We start from the raw sequence: 19,068 nt of genomic DNA on the forward strand, positions 1-19,068 counted from the left end.
TTCGCTTTACTGCAGTTACACGTGACTCCTTAGGAGCTGACCGAAGCCTGGCACATTTACAAACACTGAACATGATATCTGGTCGATTAGCATTTAGTTATAGTAAAGATCCAATCATTCCATGATACTTAGTTTCGTCCACCGAATTTCCCTTTTCATCATTGTCTAGATTTGTCGAGGGACTCATGGGATTTCCAATTACTTTGGCGCTGCTCATTCCAAACTTTTGAATTAGTTTCTTTGTATACCTGGTTTGGCAGATGAATATGCCATTTTCTGATTGATGAATTTGGAGTCTAAGAAAAAATGTGAATTCTCCCATCATACTCATTTCGAACTCACTCTACATAAGATTTGAGAAATCCTTGCACAAAAGAAGATTAGTGCTGCCAAAAATAATATCATCTACAGATCAAGATAATGAGATTACCTTCAGCGAATCTTTTGATGAATAAAGTAGTATCTACCTTACCTCTGGTAAACCCATGATCAGTTAATAAGGAGCTCAGTCTTTCGTACCAAGATCGAGGGGCTTGTTTGAGTCCATAGAGAGCTTTAGCTAACTTACACACATGGTACGAAAATTGTGAGTTTTCAAAGCCAAGAGGTTGTTTTACATATACCCCCTCATCAATAAAATTGTTTAAAAGACAATTTTGACATCCATTTGAAATAGTTTAAAGCACTTAAAATATGCATAGGCAAGTAAGTGATTCTAATCGTGCTACTGGAGCAAAAGTTTCATCATAGTCGACTCCTTTCTGTTGTGAGTATCCTTGAGCCACTAATCTAGCTTTGTTTCTGACTACTTTTCCATTCTCATTTAACTTGTTTCTGAATACCCATTTGGTTCCAACCACAATAGCGTTTGCCTGCTTAGGCACCAGTTCCCAGACTTGATTCTTGTCGAATTGATCAAGTTCATCCTGCGTAGCTTGTACCCAACTGGAGTCTATTAAGGCTTCATCAATCTTCTTTGGCTCGATTTGAGAAATGAGTGCAATGTTAACCTTTTTCTTGAGAGCTCCCCTGGTTTTTATTCCTTCATTTGGATCTTTTATGATAAACTTCTGAGGATATTCTGGTTCACTTCTCCATTCATTTGGTCGCATTCCAACTACTGGAGTAGTCGACTCCTTCTATGATTCAGATGATTACTAACAGGTTCACTAGTTGACTCTGTGATTTTTTCTGTACTATCAATCGACATCTATGACTTGTTTGTCTGTGATGCTTCTTGACTGATATCTTCATCATCTGCAATGATTTCTTTCTCGGCCATAGTGTTATTGTCATCAAATATAACGTGCATTGATTCTTCTACAGATAAAGTACGTTTGTTTTAACTCTAAAGGATCTGTTGTTAATAGAATAACCGAGAAAAATACCTTCATCACTCCTTGGATCAAGCATTTCAAGGTTGTCCTTACCATTGTTGTAAATAGAACATTTGCTTCCAAACAGGTGAAACTACCCTATTCTGTTGGGGTGATCTTGGGGCTGAGAAATTATGAGTATATCCTTGATCGTTGCAGAATTCTTCAAAGGATATGCCTTCAAATTCTCCTCCAAGGTATGTATGGTTGAGATGAGATACCCTTTCTCTCTTTCAATTCTTTAGCAGAAAATCCAAAAAAAATTCAAGGCTTCATCTTTATGAGATAAGAAAATTACCCATGTAAAACATGATTAATCATCAATAATAACAAAGGCATATCGTTTACCTCCAATGCTAGCAGTTCTAGTAGGTCCAAACAAGTCCATGTGAAGTAATTGTAGGGGCTTGGTTGTGGACACAATGTCTTTGGCTTTGAAAGAGCTTCTGGTTTGTTTGCCAAGTTGGCATGCATCACATACATGATTTCTACAAAAAATTGAGTTTGGGAAGGCCAATAGCAAGATCATGTTTGGAGAGTTTTTCAATCAAATGTATGCTTGCATGGCCAAGTTTTTTATGCCATAACCATGGATCATCAGATATGGATGCTAAACAAATATGACCATCTAGGTTTTCAATGCCGTCCAGAATGTATACATTTTCATACTTTTATCTTGGCAGAATGATTTTACCTGTCTCATCTTCAATGGCACAGCATGTTTTCATGAATTTGACTTCATATCCCGAATCACATAGTTGACTTATGCTCAAGAGATTATAGTTGAGTCCATCCACAAGGTATACTTTTGTAATATCACAGTTATCGCTGAATGAAACTGTGTCGGTACCAACGATCTTTCCTTTTGAATCGTTACCAAATTTGACATTTTCTCCATTTGTTTTTGTGACCACTTTGAAAAGATTTTTGTCACCCATCATATGACTGGAACACGCACTCTCTAAATATCATTTCCCTTTACGACTCTTTCTGTGGTGTTCCTGCAAATTAGAATTATCACCTTCTTTTAGGCACCCAAGCTTGCTTGGGTCTTTGTTGGTTAGTTCTACTAGGATCATGACTATTTTTGGATTTCCAAATCCATCCTGAAATATTAGATTTACGAAATCTACAAAAGGAATATTTATGTCCAGCCTTATTATAGTAATGACACACAGGAGTTGATCCAGTTTTTGATCTACCACTAGTGTCAGTACTTGTGGACTCAGTTCTAATAGGTCTTTTTTCAGTTGACTTGTAAGTAGCTTGGTTAGACTTGACAGAACTGTGACTCGTGGATTTGCGCATGCCATTAAGTTGCAATTGCAATTCTTGAACCTTTTCTTGAAGAATATCTCTTTCGATTTTGCAGACTTCAAGTTTGAGTTCCCAGTCTTTCTTTTCCCTATTAAGTCTCTTTAATTCATTTAGTATTTTTTTAGACTCTTTTTGGGTAACATCAAGAATATCCTGCAATTCATTACATCTATCACAGTTATAGGGTCTTACCTCACTTGTTTCACCTCGTACCATAAAGCAATTTTCAGTTTCTTCTTTGCAGTCATCGTTTGATACATCTTCATCGGTCCAGCAACTAGAGTATTTGTTCATATCATTTTCCAGAATAGTCGTAAAGCATAGCTTTGCTATTTTTTCATGTTCTGAGCTGACTTCATCACTCCAGCTTCCAAAGGATTTGTTTTTATTGAACCCTCTGGAGACTTTTCTTTTAAGATCCTGTCATTCACCTTGAACATGGCATACCTTCCACATTTAAAATATTTTTTATCATTTTTGTCTTGTTCATTGTATTGTCTGGTTCTCCTGGATGACATCCTTCCCCTTTTTGTGTTTCTGTATCTTCTCATCAATCCATTCATATTTCTCGAAACCATGGCAATTTCTTCTTCAAGATCCTCTACGTCATCATCAATATCGTTCTCGGATCCTTCAGTTGTAGTTTTGAAGGCGACTGTTTTCTTCTTCTCTTCCTGACGCATTTTCTTGAGATGTGTTTTCTCAAACGCTATGAGATCTCCACACAGATCATCATATGATAGTTTGTCTAAGTCTTGAGATTCAAATGCAACTACTTTTGTCTGCCATGTGGTAGGCAAACTTCTTAGGATTTTTGAACCTGCTCACCACTTGGGTATGGTTTACCAAATGCTTTCAGATTGCCAATGATTTTGATGAATCGTGCAAACATTTCTTCAATGGATTCACCTTCTTTCATCTGGAAGAGTTCATAGTCGTGAACCAATAGATTTATCCTCGTTTTTTTCACTTTGCTAGTTCCTTCATAGGTAACTTCCAGTTTGTTTCACATTTCCTTCGCGGTATCACAACTTGAAATTTTCTTATATTCTTCTCCACATATAGCATTATAGAGCAAATTTCGTGCCTTAGTGTTAACTTGAACAATAGCCATTTGCTCGTGAGAGTAGTCACTTATATTGTAACGATCCGACCGGTCATTTTGCTTTCTAAATTCTCGTTCCCCTAATTAAGACTCCCCATATGTGATTTTACTATTTTATGACTTGTGGGGATGGTTAGTTCGAGTTTGAAAGGGTTCGGGTTAAAATCGAAATACTTAGTTTCTTAATAATGGCTTATAATGGTTAAGTTTGACTTGGGTCAACATTTTGAGTAAACAACCTCGGAACTGGGATTTGACAATCCCGTAGGTTTGTATGATGATTTTGGACTTGGACATATGTCCGAATCAGGTTTCGGATGAACCGGGAGCGTTTTGGCGCTTAATATTGAAAGTTGGCGCATTGAAGGTTTTCAAGTTCTTTAAGTTTGGTTTGGAGTTGGTTTTGGTGTTATCGAGGTCCGTTTGATATTCTTAGACTGGAAATAGTTCCGTGTGGTGATTTAAGATTTGCACGTAAAATTTGGCGTCATTCCGAGTAGTCTAAGTATGATTCGGCACGTTCGGAGTAAGTTAAGAAGTTTGAAGTTCATAAGTTGATTCAATTTGGTTTTGGGGTGTGATTCTTAGTTTCGTTGTTTTTTTACGTGTTCCGAGAGTTCGAGCAGTTCCGTAATATATTTATGGACTTGTGGGTGTATTCGGACGGGGTCTCGGGTGGCTCGGGTGTGGTTCGAACTACCTAGAGCTAAGTTGGAAACACCAGAAATTTCTGATCTGGTTTCCTCCTTCGCGAACGCGAAGGAATCCTCGTGATTGCGAAGAGGGAATTGGGGACTGGGTAGTTTTATGCTTCGCATACGTGAACTATTGTCCGCATTTGTGAAGGCTTAGGGCGAGTGTCCTTCGCGTTCGCGGGAGGCCTGTCGCGTTCGCATAGGGTCGAGGGCCTAGGCAATCCAGTTGCCTTACGCATTCGCGAGTGTGGGCACGCGTTTGCGATGAGGAGGCAGCTCGGTGCATCACGTTCGCGAGTGTCCTCTCGCGCTCGTGAAGAGGGATTTTACTGAGTTCTTTAGTTTTGCCTTCGCGATCACGAGGGCTTGTCCGCGATCGCGATGAAGGCAGGTCTGGGCAGAGACTTGTTTTAAAAACGGGACTTAGCCATTTTCTCTCATTTTTCATTTCCTTGGCCGATTTTGGAGCTTCTTGGAGAGGGGTTTTCACCTAGCTATTGAAGGTAAGCAATTCCTACCTAATGTAAGTTTAATACATAGATTATAGGTAGATTTTAACATGTAAAATATGGAAATTTTAGGAGATTGTTGAAAACCCTAGGTTTTGATAAAAATGGGATTTGACCACGAAAATAATTATGGAATTGGGTGAAAATTATATATTTGAGTTCGTGAGGTTATGGGTTACATTTATTTCCAAAAATATCTGGAACCCGGGCACGTGGGCCCCGGGGGGTGAATTTTAGGAATCTTCCAATTTGGATTGGGCAATTTCTCTAATAGCTAAATTATGAACTTGTGAGTGTATATTGATTATTTTATATAATATTTGGCTAGTTTTCGGATTGTTTGGCACCAAGTTGAGGCTTTAGAGCGGATTTGTGGATCGAAAGTGAGCTTGAGAACGAGGTAAGTCTCTTGCCTAACCTTGTAAGAGGGAACTCATCCCCTTAGGTGTATTTTTGTGGTGTATTTCTTGTGTGGGGAGCTACGTACGCACGAGGTGACAAGAGTTCGTGCATAGCTATATTCCATGTTATGTCCGGGTAGACTTAGATCCACACCATGCTTTAATTGTACTGTTATGATTACTTTGCGTATTGACTATCTTGAATAGAGCTGAGACTAGGGATTTAAAGTTGTGATTATCGATGTAGCCTTCTCTTTTTGGGAAATTTGAGGAATAATTAATGCTTATGAGAAAATCCATGTCCTCTCGCGCCTCAAGTACTTCTGCGAGCGAGGTAAACATCTCTGCTCTTAGGGGATCGGGTCGTTCAGCTCGGCAGTACGATAACATTACTCTTACTGGAGCAGGTCGTTCGCCTTAGTAGTATAATAGATGCATCTATGGTTCGCGTCGTTCGACCCTCGACAGTGTACACATTATTCTAGATCGGTCGTACGACCTCGGCATAAATCGTGCGTGATAATGCTTGGAGCCTGATTACACTTGATATTATATTTATCATTTGAGAGGTTATATTGGCCCGAAATTGTTGGAGTTAGTATGTGTTTAGTTGGAGATCTTTAAAGTGACTATCAGTTAAGAATAATTTATTCACTGCTTACTATTGTGTCATTATTATTCACATGTTTCATGCCTATTTAGAATCTGTGTATTTTATTTGTTGGCCCATAGTAAGTGTCGATGTCGACCCCTCATCACTACTTCTTCGAGGTTATACTAGATACTTACTGGGTACATGTTGTTTATGTACTCACGCTATACTTCTGCACTAATCGTGTAGGATCTGAGGCAGGTGGATCTGGCAGTCATTCAGGCACGCATCCCTGTTATCCTGAGGCATAGTGTTGAGCTGCTCTCTGAGTCCGTTCTGCAGCACCCGCAGTCTCTCTTTTGTATTTACATTCTATTTATCCTATTTCAGAAAGTAGCATAGTTGTTTTGTATATTCTACTAGTTACTCATACACTTGTGACACTGTATCTTGAGAAATACGCTAGTAGACACTTTGAGGTTTTGAGTATTTATTTCACCATATTTGCTCTTTCATTGGTTCACGCTTACTTTACTATAGTTTTTTACTTCTCATTTACTTAATAAATAGATAATCAACTACTTTGAAATTATTAAAAAGAATAAATACATGGCCGTTTCATCGTTGGCTTACCTAGCGGCACGTTGGGAGTCATCACGGCCTATAGGAGAAATTGGGTCGTGACATATCTTCAGGATCAGTGGATGATTGTCCTGATGCTGGAAGTGGATAGTTTTCCTTTTTGATAACACGCTACACTTTGACATCATATGATTTTGCATATATTTTCATGCGCACCTTCCAATGAGAGAAGTGTTGTCCATTGAAATATAGTGGCTTACTTGCGATGTCCCTACTTGAAAGAGTGCTCCAATAGTTACTTGGTTTGACATGAACTTTTCTCACTAGCTATTAAGCAAAAAATAAATATGTAAGACCTGCTCTAATACTAATTGAAAGTGCAAGGGGGGGAGGATGAATTATCGATTTTTCTTTTTGTATCCTAAGTAGTTGACTAGTTTACCAATTAGTCGACTGAAAATAAAAACAGAATATAACTTAAAGCAGAAGTAAAGTGCAGGAATTAAAGACACCGAGATTTTTATACTAGTTGTGATTCAATGTGAATCCTACTCCAGTCCTCTTGGGTTGCAAGGGTGTTCTCTCTTCAAAGCTCCTTGAATAATTTTGTACAATCGTGTTGATTTTATCTCCGAACACCAACTCACTTTTGGTTCTAAGTACGCTCGTGATATTTTTGATACAATACATCACCAATGTTTTTCTCTCTTTCTTCTCTCTACTAATTACACAGTAAACTTCACTTAGAATACAATGCTTGTTTAGAGTAGAACAAAGAGTACGAAGTTGGTTTGATCAAAGTATATCCGCTTCAAGACTGGTACAGATGTATATATACTTCTTGAAGTCTTCTTGACTCTTGATTGATGTGAATCTTGAGAGATTGCAAACCTAAGGGAATTGATCCTTGAAAGGAATCGTAGAGTGATTCTTTCCAAGAATAAGGTGGTACTTCTGTTGATTTGCCTTGACTTGTGGTCCTGATTAGACTTTTCCTTTGCTGAGCAAATCTTTCTGTTATTCGATCAATCACTTCCTTTGATGAAGGAATCTTCAGTGCATAGTTTCGCAATTTTGACTCCCTTTAATTTTGGTCCTTCCTATAATATCCTCTGTCAATCTGCTGTCAAATCCTTGATTGATTTTTTCTTCGATTTTCTGCTACTCCTTCCTTTTTCGTCTCTAATATTTGATAGTCTTCCTTTCCCTTGCTTCCGGGGTGTTTCCGCACATAAAAAATGTATTATTTTACATCATTAAAATAAACGTAGATCTAACACCTCTTTCATGAGTGATGAACTAAAAAGCAAAATATTGAAAATACGGCTCACACACTATCGTTTTTGTCAATTCTTGAAATGGATTCGGTCAAAAGTGCCTCATCACAAGACGACAGCATGTTCCTCTTTCACGAAAACAATTCAAAAGCTTTGCTACGTAGCTGAAATGCGATAAGGAATTGTTAATGATTAGATACACAATTCAAATATAATACGAATATTTTATTCATACAACTAAGAGTTTTATTTCTATATTTTTTGTTAGACACAAAACGTGAATATAAAACACATTGGAATTTCAATTTCTTATTGTATTAGGAGGGAAATGTTTAATAGCCAAAATTTTATTCGATTTCAAAGTCCTAAATATTAAAAAAATATTTATCTAATGTAATATCTGATTTTATATATGCTACTTTGACAAAATGTTCATTTAGATCTTAAGCTTTTTTGAGTTTGTTATAAATGCACTTCGAGGCTTTGGGACGAAAAAAAAAAAAAAAGAAGGAAAGACAACAATTACTTAGGACATGAGTGAGTGTTGTATGGTTAGTCGTGCAAAGTATGGGCGAGTGTTTTATGGGTAGTCGTGCAAAGTTTATTAGAGGTAGCGCGTATTTTTCATTCAGTCATTTCGTCGAACAGTTTCAGGATAAAATATAGCTCGCTTCTTGTGGATGGAAGTAGCTGAATTGGATTTATGTCTCGAAAAAGACTTGCATTCTCCGTCTTCCTTCGTGGGAATCATGGTCACCATTATCCCAATCAGCCAAAAGGTAATCTAATTTGTCTTTTTCAATCCACCAGTAGTGTCCTCGTTCCTCAGCGGAGTTTCCTACTTGGTTTTGCTCTCTCAAGGTCTAATAAGGTTAATTTCTTCAATTCGGGAATCAGGTTCTCTACTTTTTCTTCCTCAAGCAATTCATGTAGTGATTCTGAACAGGAAGATAGCTGTGAACATTCACTACTAGATCATAAAAAACCATATTCTGATTTAGATCTCGAAACGATTGAAGCTATTTTCAGAGAACCCGGAAGCAATGCTGCGCAAGTGCATAACAAGCTTGAGCAATGTGGTGTAAGGCCCACACAAGAACTAGTAACTGAGGTGCTTTCTCGTGTACGGAATAACTGGGAAGTTGCATTCACTTTCTTCATATGGGCCAGTAAACAAACAGGTTATGTGCACTCTGTACGTCAGTACCATTCTATGATATCTATACTTGGCAAAATGAGGAAGTTTGACACTGCGTGGTCATTGATTGATGAAATGAGAGGTGGGAAAGATAGACCATGTCTTGTGAATCCTCAGACACTCTTGATTATGATAAGGAAATATTGTGCTGTTCATGATGTGGGGAAAGCTATCAGTACTTTTTATGCGTTTAAACGCTTTAAATTCGATATGGGAATGGAAGAATTTCAAGATCTTTTATCCGCTCTTTGTCGCTACAAAAATGTAAAAGACGCGGAGCACTTGATTTTTTGCAATAAGAATGTTTTTCCGTTGAATACCAAGAGTTTGAATATCATTCTCAATGGATGGTGTCTTGCCCTTGATGATTTAAGTGAGGGAAAGCGGATTTGGAGGTTCATGAAGGAGAAAGGGATTCCCCGTGATGTTTTTTCATACTGTAGTATCATGTCTTGCTATTCGAGAGCTGGTAGACTCAATGTAGTGCTTAAGCTTTTCAATGAGATGAAATTGAATGGGGTTGGAGCGGATGTTAAAGTATACAATGCTGTGATTCATGCTCTTGCAAAAGGCAGGCTGGTTAAACAAGCTAGGAGTGTGATGAAGATGATGGAAGAGAATGGTCTGACTCCAAACACTGTTACTTATAACTCATTAATCATGCCTCTCTGCAAAGCTCGATTGCTAGATGAGGCCCAGGAGGCCTTCAATGAGATGATTCAGCGAGGGATACATCCTACTGTTCGAACTTACCATGCATTGCTTCGTTGCCTTAGGACGGGGGAAGAAGTGTTCGAGCACTTGCAGAAGATGAATATCATGGGCTGTATTCCAACTCATGATACTTATATAATGTTAATTCGGAAGTTCTGCCGATGGCGCCAGCTTGATAATGTCTTCAAGCTGTGGGACGAGATGAGCAAGAATGGCTTGGACCATGATCGGAGCTCATATATAGTGCTGATACATGGACTCTTTCTGAATGGAAAAATCGAGGAGTCATACAAATACTATCAAGAAATGAAGCAAAAAGGTTTATTGTCGGAGCCCAAGATAGATGAGATGCTTCAGGCTTGGGTAGCTGGCAGGAGCGATTTTCAAGAGAGTAAAGTAACATGTAGTCAGGAGAACAAAGAGAGGGTCAAATTTGAAAAAGCCGATAAAGAAAGGGATTACCTTAAAATACCTGAAACACGAAGAGTTATGAGAGAACGCGGTTTCTCCTTTTGGGATTAGTAGATAGGTGTTGATTACAAAATTAGCGTAGGGATTCTGGCTCGGGTCCCTGACCAACAGGTGCACGAGGTTTCTTCCATTTAGATTGTTTCGCAGAATGTTCTTGGTTTGCTACTGGTCCATGTACTGGAAATGTACGATTATGGATAAAGCAAGTTGCTTCTCACTTATACTTGGCAATTCTTGTGGTCTGAGATACTTGATATAATTCAGTTACCTATCCGTAGTTGTTTGTCTTAAGAAATTCTCTTCACATTTCCTAAGATACTCTGATCCATCGGATTATATGCCAAAAACTTGTTTTGCCATGTTAATGCCCCAACGTACGTTTGCGTTTGTGTTTCCCTTCCAGAAGAAAAGGTTGTCAGCTTTCATTGGTACAGGGGAGGATTTTGGGACTTGAACAGAGAGTGATCAGAGAAGAAACAAAACTTTGTAGATAGTATTTTCAAATCAATACTACTGTTCCCTCTGCCGAGGGTGTATTGGAAACAGCCTCTCTATCTCCACAAGGTAGGGGTAAAGTTTGCGTACACACTACCCTCCCCAAACCTCACTATGTGAGATTATACTGGGTATGTTGTTGTTGTTGTTACTAGTGTTCGCTCTTCCCTTCAGTATCGCTAGTTTGAATGGTCATGCCATTTCCTTCGGTAAAACTTCGGATAGAATGTGGTTTTTGTTTAATTAATAAGCATATATCATCTGCTTCTTATCTCTTGCATGTGGTATATCTGAAATGGTTGCTTCTACAACATATCTGAATTGGATTCTATGATCTTTTAGGATTCTTTGACTGCTGCTTAATGTGCCAGCATACTCTACGAGCTGCTGCTAAATGACTTGGAGAGCTCTTGGGGGTAAATATCAGTTTGAGGTTATTATATTGTTTTATGCGTGCGATATATTACCCTGAGCACATATCATATTTAAAGTTTATCCTTCTCAAAAAGAATGAGAACCTAAGCTCAAAAAGGACATTCTAATTTTATGGCAGAATTAAGGTGATTTAGTTCAAGTCACATTGGACTCTGGTAAAGTATAAACTTTGTTGCTGCATCATTTTCCTTTCATATTCAAGTCAAGTAATAACAGGTGACACATCCAAAATCCAAAAGGGGGAACCTAAAGGTAAAATTTGGACACCTCAAACACCAAACATAAGACGACACTAAGCAATCAAACCTACGACACACAAACAAACCTAAGCATTATTTTTTATTTGAAAAAATGATATTGTATAGCCGTTCCGAAAATAATAGCCAAATATTTATCTTTTTTGTACATTTTTTGTATATATATATATATAATACACTTGTAGTTACCAGATATAAATAATTTCGATTACGGACTAAAAGTGATATTTGCCCTTTATTTTGTCTTAGTGGTCTGTGGCCCAATTCTCTTCATCTCAGTCTCCCACTTCTTTTTTGGCCTTTCTTTCTCCTCTCTGATTTGCACTCAGAACCAAATTCAAAATATTAAACCAGTGTATCATATATTACTATATCATTTTATATTCGTTGCTGACAATGAATCTGCTCGTTCAATAGATATATACTTTTCGAATTTAAACTTAATGTAAAAAATTATTATATAATCAGATTACTCAAAAGACAATGCAAAATGTTCCAAAACAAAGTATCTATTGATAGTTTGGGGAAATAGTAGATAACTCATTACAACCAGTTAAATTATATACAAAATTATCGAGCTAGTCATGACCTTCCCTTTCTTTTTAATCACCATGTTTGGTAGTAGGCAATCTGTGTTTCTCACACTTTTGTTTTGTCTTTTTCCAGATAAAGATTTAATTGAATTGTGCCTCCTTAGTATATAGTCTTTCTTTGATGCCTTCTTTTTTTTCTTTTTGTATTTCTTTTAGCTTTTCTCATATAAAGGTCCAATAAATTTGTGTATTTTATAGTAAATTGCATTTTATTATCAGCATGTTGTTTTACTTTAACTCATTTCATCGGTATATCTCAATACAAGGAAGCACAGAAAAGAATATTAAATCAAAACCGCGCTACTATCCTATTAAGTGACATAATTGTAGACCAATTGGTAGGCAAGTATCCCAATTTGGTAGCACCTTTACAGCCTGTCTGGCCAATTTTTTTTTTTTTCTGGGCTAAAAGTAGTTTTTTTTGGCCGAAAGCGCTTTAAGTCAAAAATTAAGGTGTTTGACCGAGTTTTTAGAAGGAAAAAAAAAATGCTTTTGGGGAGAAACAGAGCAGTTCTTGAGAAGCAGGAAAATATAATTTCTCTCCAAAAGCACTTTTTTTAGAAGCACTTTTGAGAAAAATACACTTAGAAGCAGTTTTCAAAAGTTTGGCCAAACACTAATTATTGCTCAAAAATGCTTTTCAAATTTATTAGACATATACAAACCGATTCTCACCAAAAATACTTTTTTGAAAAGCACTTTTGGAAAAAGCACTTCTCAAAATAAGCATATTTTAGAAGCTTGGCCAAACATGCTATTATTTTTAGTAGAAAATATCATTGATATTTCCTTTAGTTTTTAAGTAGGCGACACATTTTAGACCTCACTTATAGAATTATACTAAATATATTATTATTTTTGTTGCATGTTTTAAACATAACAAACAAAAAGAAACTTTACACAGTTAGGGGTCCATTGATTACAAGTAGAGGTGGCAAAATGATTAAAAGAAAACAGTTATTCATCCATATTATCCATCAAAAAATGGGTTGGATAATGAACTATTTAAAAATGGGTTTTATATATATATATATATATATATATATATATATATATATATATATATATATATATATATATACCCTTGTAGTCCGGCCTTCTCCAAACTCTCAAAACATAGCAAAAGCTTAGTGCACTCGACTGCCCTTTACTCAACGTGGGTGATAAGAATTTCATGATTACTAATTCCTTAAAGTCTTCAAAATCACACATTTGCCTTTTCCCGAGTCTTTTCCCCTAAAGCCTTAAGAGAAAGGTAATATTTAAGTTAAAAATAAAAATTTCTCCAAATTTGTCTAATTTAAACAAAATAAATGTTTTATAATATACATTTTATATCATATTTTTAATCTAATAAACCAAATATCTACTACTAAAAATATATATACTTAATAGTACATTATTATATAATCTCCGTATTATAATTCTACTTTATAATGGCAGCATAACTCATTCACAAACTAAACTGAATCCTGAGGGTTCGTTTTGTACGAGGGATAAAGACTAAATAATCTCGTAATTAAATTTGAGATGAGTTTATTTCATATTTGATTGGGAAAAAATTACAGTATAATTAATCCCGAGATCAGTATTCCCGAATTTATAGTCCTATATTTATTCCTACGGGAGGGTGGGATAATAATTCTGAGATAGCTTATATTGTGATAACTTAGAGCCCGTTTGGACATAAGAATTTGTTCACTTTTTTTCAAAAAAAATAATTTTTTTCAAAATCAGTATTTGGCCATAAAATTTCTAATTTTCACTTGAAAATGAATTTTGGAATTTTTTCGAAAATTTGAAAAACTTCAAAAAGCCGTTTTTTAAAATTTCACTCAGATCACTAACAAAACTTCAAAGACAACCCAAAATTATATTCACGTCCAAACACAACTCTAAATTTCAAATTTCATTTTCACTTGAAAAAATATTTCACTTTTTTTTTTGGAATTTTATAATTTTTTATGTCCAAACACCCACTTAATTTCCAACCAAATGAACCCTTAGGATAAATTAATCAATATCTTGGAAATTTCTTGAAATTAGAGCCAAAATTTACACAGTGCAACCTTAAGACGTGCTGAATACAAAACAAATAGTACAATAAAAATTTCAGCACATGCAACCCACTTCTGACATTAACGTGCCCACTCTGAGCTAGAATTCCGGTGGTTATCAGTTCCACTTAACCCATAATTTTTACTTAAATAGTATATTTAACTTAAAAAGTTATTGTATATTAAGTTTACAATCCAATTATTAACAGTAAAAGTGCCTTTTAAAATCGAGAAAGAACCCACTCTACCCGTGTTATTGCAGCAATTTTCACTATAATTCATTAAAAAAGGGCGTTGCATTTCCAACGAATACCCTTCCTTTTTCAACGGTTGATGTCTCCACTGTTTCTTTCAGAAAGTTGACAACAGATTTACAAATTTATACTATTACCCTTTTTTCTCCACAGAGCTTTCTTCTACCAATTTTGCTTTCCTTAGTTTTGAGGTATGCCCTTAACATCTTCTCTTTCATATCGACTGTAGTTCCCTTTTTTTTTTTTGAGCTTATTGTTGACTGTTAATTCTTGCTACTGTCACTGCTTTGTTTTCCTTTTAATGATTGTTGGGATTATGTTTTCCTTGAGTCCAGGGTCTATCCGAAACAACCTCTCCGGACCCCACTTGTGTTGTTGTATTGTTGCCTGTTAATTCTTGGATTTTCTTGATTTTCATTCAGCTACTTTATATATGAGGTCAATTTTATGTTAAATGAGTAGGTTTGCATATAGAACATAGAATTGAGTGAATGATGCAAGTTTTTGCTGCTCCCTTTTATTATTATTTTTAAAAAAAATGAATCTAATGGTGGCAAGAATCTAAAGATAGTCCAGATAATCTGTGATAATATTTCAATCTTTTCTTTCATATCAAGTGTATTTTTATTTTTTTGGGTTTATGGTTGCCGGTAAATTGGTCTATGGGAAACAGCCTCTCTGCCCTTGTAGCCCTTGTAGGATAGGTGTAAGGTCTGCGTACACACTACCTTCCCCTGACCCCACTTGTGGTAACTCACTAGATTTGTTGTTGTTGTTGTTGGTTGCTAGTAAATTTGGGTGTTCTCTGGATTTTACTTCAAGTAGATATATGAGCTCAAATTTAAGTTAAATGAGCAAGGCTGCATCTAGAATATAGAATTGAGTGAGTACTGCAAGTTTTTGCTACCCCCTTTAATCTTTTTTTTTAATGGTGGAAGAATCTAAAGATAGTCCAAGATAATTTGTGATAAAATTTAAATCTTGGTAATGCATGATTTAATGTTTGTTTTTCTTCAATGCCCTTTTCAATGTCTTTTATCTTTTCAATGTCTGTTATCTTTTACCAATAACAGTTGGTATTGTTGACAATGAGCTTTAATTTGAGAACTTATGATGTAGGTTAAAATGGATCCAAGATTCAATAGTTTTCCAACTTCTGGATTCAGTCTGGAGAACCAATCGTTACCCATTTCTTCGAATCGTTGGAAGAATAATGTACCAAGATTTGAAGCTATTTATCAAGATCAGAAGCTAGTCAATGGTTCAAGATTTGAAAATAACTTTGTTCCAAACAATGTTAGTGGAGTTCAATCACTTTCTAATGTCCCTTTACCAACAAGTAACATAGCATTGACTTCTGATATTGGTACTGAGGATGAATACAATGAAGATTTTGATTTCTCTGATACGGTTTTGAGCTATATAAATCAGATGCTTATGGAAGAAGATATGGAGGATAAGACACATATGCTTCAGGAATCGTTGGAATTTCAAGCGAAAGAGAAGTCATTTTATGAGGCGCTCGGCAAGAAGTATCCACCTTCACCTCAGCAAAACCTGTTGATTACTTACCAGAACGGTGAGATACCAGATGAGTACTGCTCAGGAAGTCTGTATAATTTTGCGAGTAATAGCAATGACAGTAGTGGAGACCTAATTGATCAAACGGTTAATGGTACTTACTCTTCAATTAGCTCATCGAGTAGCTTAAATAATATTGTAGATGGGTTCTTAGACTCTCCTGTAAGTCCTCTTCATAACCCTGATATATATAACGACAGCTACCCGATTTGGAACTTTAGGAAAGGAGTGGAAGAAGCAAACAAGTTCCTCCCAACTAATATTAAGTTGTTAGACAATGTGGATATCAATGACTTGTTGCTTCTGGAGAAAAGAGGGGAAAGTGGTTATGCGGCTGCTCGGGTGGAGAAAAGGTATGAGGGAGAGACTTCACCTACAGAGCCGAGAGGGAGGAAGAATCCTCATAGAGATGATAAGGATTTACTAGAAGAAGAAAGAAGTAGCAAACAAGCTGCTGTTTATACAGAATCAACAGTTCGTTCAGACGAGTTTGATATAGTTTTGCTGCATAGCTTGGGCAATGGGAAGGAAGCGTTGGAAGCTTATCGCGAGAGCTTGAAGAATGCTAGAATGAAAACTACGGTGCAGAATGGGCAATCAAAAGGATATAATGGAGGGAAGGGCCGCAGCAAGAAACACAGTGGTAAAAAGGAAATCGTAGATTTAAGGACTCTTTTGATAAATTGTGCACAGGCTGTTGCTGCTGATGATTGCAGGAGTGCAACTGAACTGCTGAAACAGATCAGACTCCATTCATCTCCTTTCGGAGATGGCAATCAGAGATTGGCTCATTGCTTTGCGGATGGTATGGAGGCACGCTTGGCTGGCACTGGTAGCCAGATTTATAAGGCCCTCGTCAATAAAAAAACATCAGCAGCCGATTTTTTAAAGGCGTATCACTTGTATCTCGCGTCATCACCATTCAGGAAGCTTTCGGTTTTTGCCTCAAACAAGACAATCATGACAAAAGCAGGGAATGCTGCAAGGGTCCATGTCATTGACTTTGGTATCCTCTATGGCTTTCAATGGCCTACGCTTATTCAACGTATCGCAGCAAGAGAAGGTGGGCCCCCTAAGCTTCGGATTACTGGTATAGAGTTTCCCCAACCTGGTTTTAGGCCAGCAGAAAGAATTGAGGAAACAGGACGCCGTTTGTCTGATTATGCTCAGACCTTTAATGTTCCATTTGAATACCATGCAATTGCAAAGAAATGGGAAACTATCAGACTTGAGGATCTAAAGCTTGAAAAAGACGAATTTCTTGTTGTCAATTGTTTGTATAGATTTAAGAACTTGCCTGATGAGACCGTGTTAACTGACAGCTCGAGAACTCTTGTTCTCGATCTTATAAGGGAAATCAATCCAGACATTTTCATCCATGGGATTGTCAATGGGGCTTACAGTGCCCCATTTTTTGTCACGCGATTTCGTGAGGTCCTTTTTCACTTTTCTGCACTTTTCGATATGCTGGAAGCTAATGTACCACGTGAGTCTCCAGAACGAATGTTAATTGAGAGAGAGATCTTTGGGAGGGAAGCCCTGAATGTCATAGCTTGCGAGGGGTGGGAAAGAGTAGAAAGGCCAGAGACATATAAGCAATGGCAAGTTCGTAATCTAAGGGCAAGGTTTACACAGATACCTTTTGAACGGGAGGTCATGAATCGGGCAATAGAAAAGGTGACATCAAGCTATCACAAAGACTTTGTAATCGACGAAAATAACAAGTGGCTATTGCTAGGATGGAAAGGGAGAACAATATATGCCTTATCTTGTTGGATACCTATTTAAGAAATCTGCAATGCATGTTTTTAACATGCTTTCTTTTGAACATAAATTTGTCCTTCCACATATTTGGAGAAATCAAACAATACAGAGGTAAGTCTTCTGATCTATTTCACATATTCTCTTCTTGTTCCACTTCATCTTTTAACATTAAAAAGTGAATGAATATGCCACTCGCGCAGGTAACTTGCAAGCTCATGCTGTTGTTAAAGCTAATAAATGTTTGCTCACACGAGCGATACAATGTTTACTTCATTGCTAAACTTCAGCAAGCTTCTTCAGTACTGATCAATAGATGATCAGACAAGGTGAGGCTTCAGAAAATATTCTCGCCAACTGATGATGAAGTTGAATTACCAGCAGATAATCATTGCTGCAAAGTGTGTAGCACATACCTGCTACCTTTCACCAGAACAAGTACCTGGTAGCTCTGCTCATCATCGAGTTTTAGGCAGATAGGAAAAGATTACCTAGTGTTTTTTGTCTCTAATGGAATTTGATTTCTTGTCGGTCGAGGCCTTTTATCCCATTTCACTGACCATAAGGCTACACCCTGGGGTGCCTTATGTGCAAGGCGTTTGTTATTAAACATTATTGTATAAGTTTAACAAGTCTCGATTGTTATCTTGTCTGTTTCGCTTCGTTATCCATCATTTGGATTTCCATTTGAAAAGAGAACAAGTTTTGCATATACAGAATTAGATGCAAGTGGAGTGGTCTTTTTTCTACCTTTCTTCCAAAGATCTTGAAAGCATAATGCTAAAACATCAAGAAAATTAATTTTAGAATATGTAGTGTCAAGGTTCAAATTGCTTCACAGTTTACAAAGAATAATTAGCTATGTTACTGTACGTAGACTAACTCGTTTATAAGAAGCCCCCTTGTATTATCTATAATCAATTCAACAACTATTTCTTCACATTTTCTCTTTTTCATGTGGTATCAGAGTCTTTCTTATTTTTACAATTTTATTAGTCTTGACTCTTCGATTAACTATTTTAGTGCCATAACTCATTACTTCGATGATCGTTTTAGGGTCACGGTCTAGTGTAACGGTCTTTTCACGCCAAGAAAATATTAAGTAGAGTAGTCTCCACTTAAAATTGTAGAAGAATCATTACTTTTTAAATTTAGCATAGAAAATGTACTTACTTTCTTGTAAGTAGACAAAAACTTTCATGTAAAGAGCTTCTCTCTTGTACAATTAAGTCAACAAGAGTACTTTCACCTTACCTCTATTTTTTCACATAAAAAATTGAGCATGATTTACCGTGTAAGTTGTAGTTAACTAGCTAACCACACTTTACAGTTAAATAATACAAGAGAAAACTAACTTTACAAAAATCTAGTTGGTACGTTTCCCGCTGCGAATGTGTC

The 19,068-nt window shown here is 36.6% G+C and overlaps 2 protein-coding genes across 2 annotated transcripts; both read left to right on the top strand.

Annotated features, from left to right (window-relative positions):
* LOC109233354 (pentatricopeptide repeat-containing protein At5g15010, mitochondrial) lies at positions 8,226-11,003 on the top strand. The gene has a single exon (XM_019399205.1). The coding sequence runs from the start codon at positions 8,558-8,560 to the stop codon at positions 10,286-10,288; it is 1,731 nt and encodes a 576-aa protein (XP_019254750.1). The 5' UTR covers positions 8,226-8,557; the 3' UTR covers positions 10,289-11,003.
* Positions 14,342-18,380, top strand: LOC109233355 (scarecrow-like protein 9). The gene is made up of 3 exons (XM_019399206.1): positions 14,342-14,519; positions 15,448-17,784; positions 17,874-18,380. Exon 2 carries the CDS (start codon positions 15,454-15,456, stop codon positions 17,695-17,697), a length of 2,244 nt encoding a protein of 747 aa, XP_019254751.1. The 5' UTR covers positions 14,342-14,519; positions 15,448-15,453; the 3' UTR covers positions 17,698-17,784; positions 17,874-18,380.

Source organism: Nicotiana attenuata, chromosome 10 (genome assembly GCF_001879085.1).
Source record: "Nicotiana attenuata strain UT chromosome 10, NIATTr2, whole genome shotgun sequence".
Taxonomy (NCBI): Eukaryota; Viridiplantae; Streptophyta; class Magnoliopsida; order Solanales; family Solanaceae; genus Nicotiana; species Nicotiana attenuata.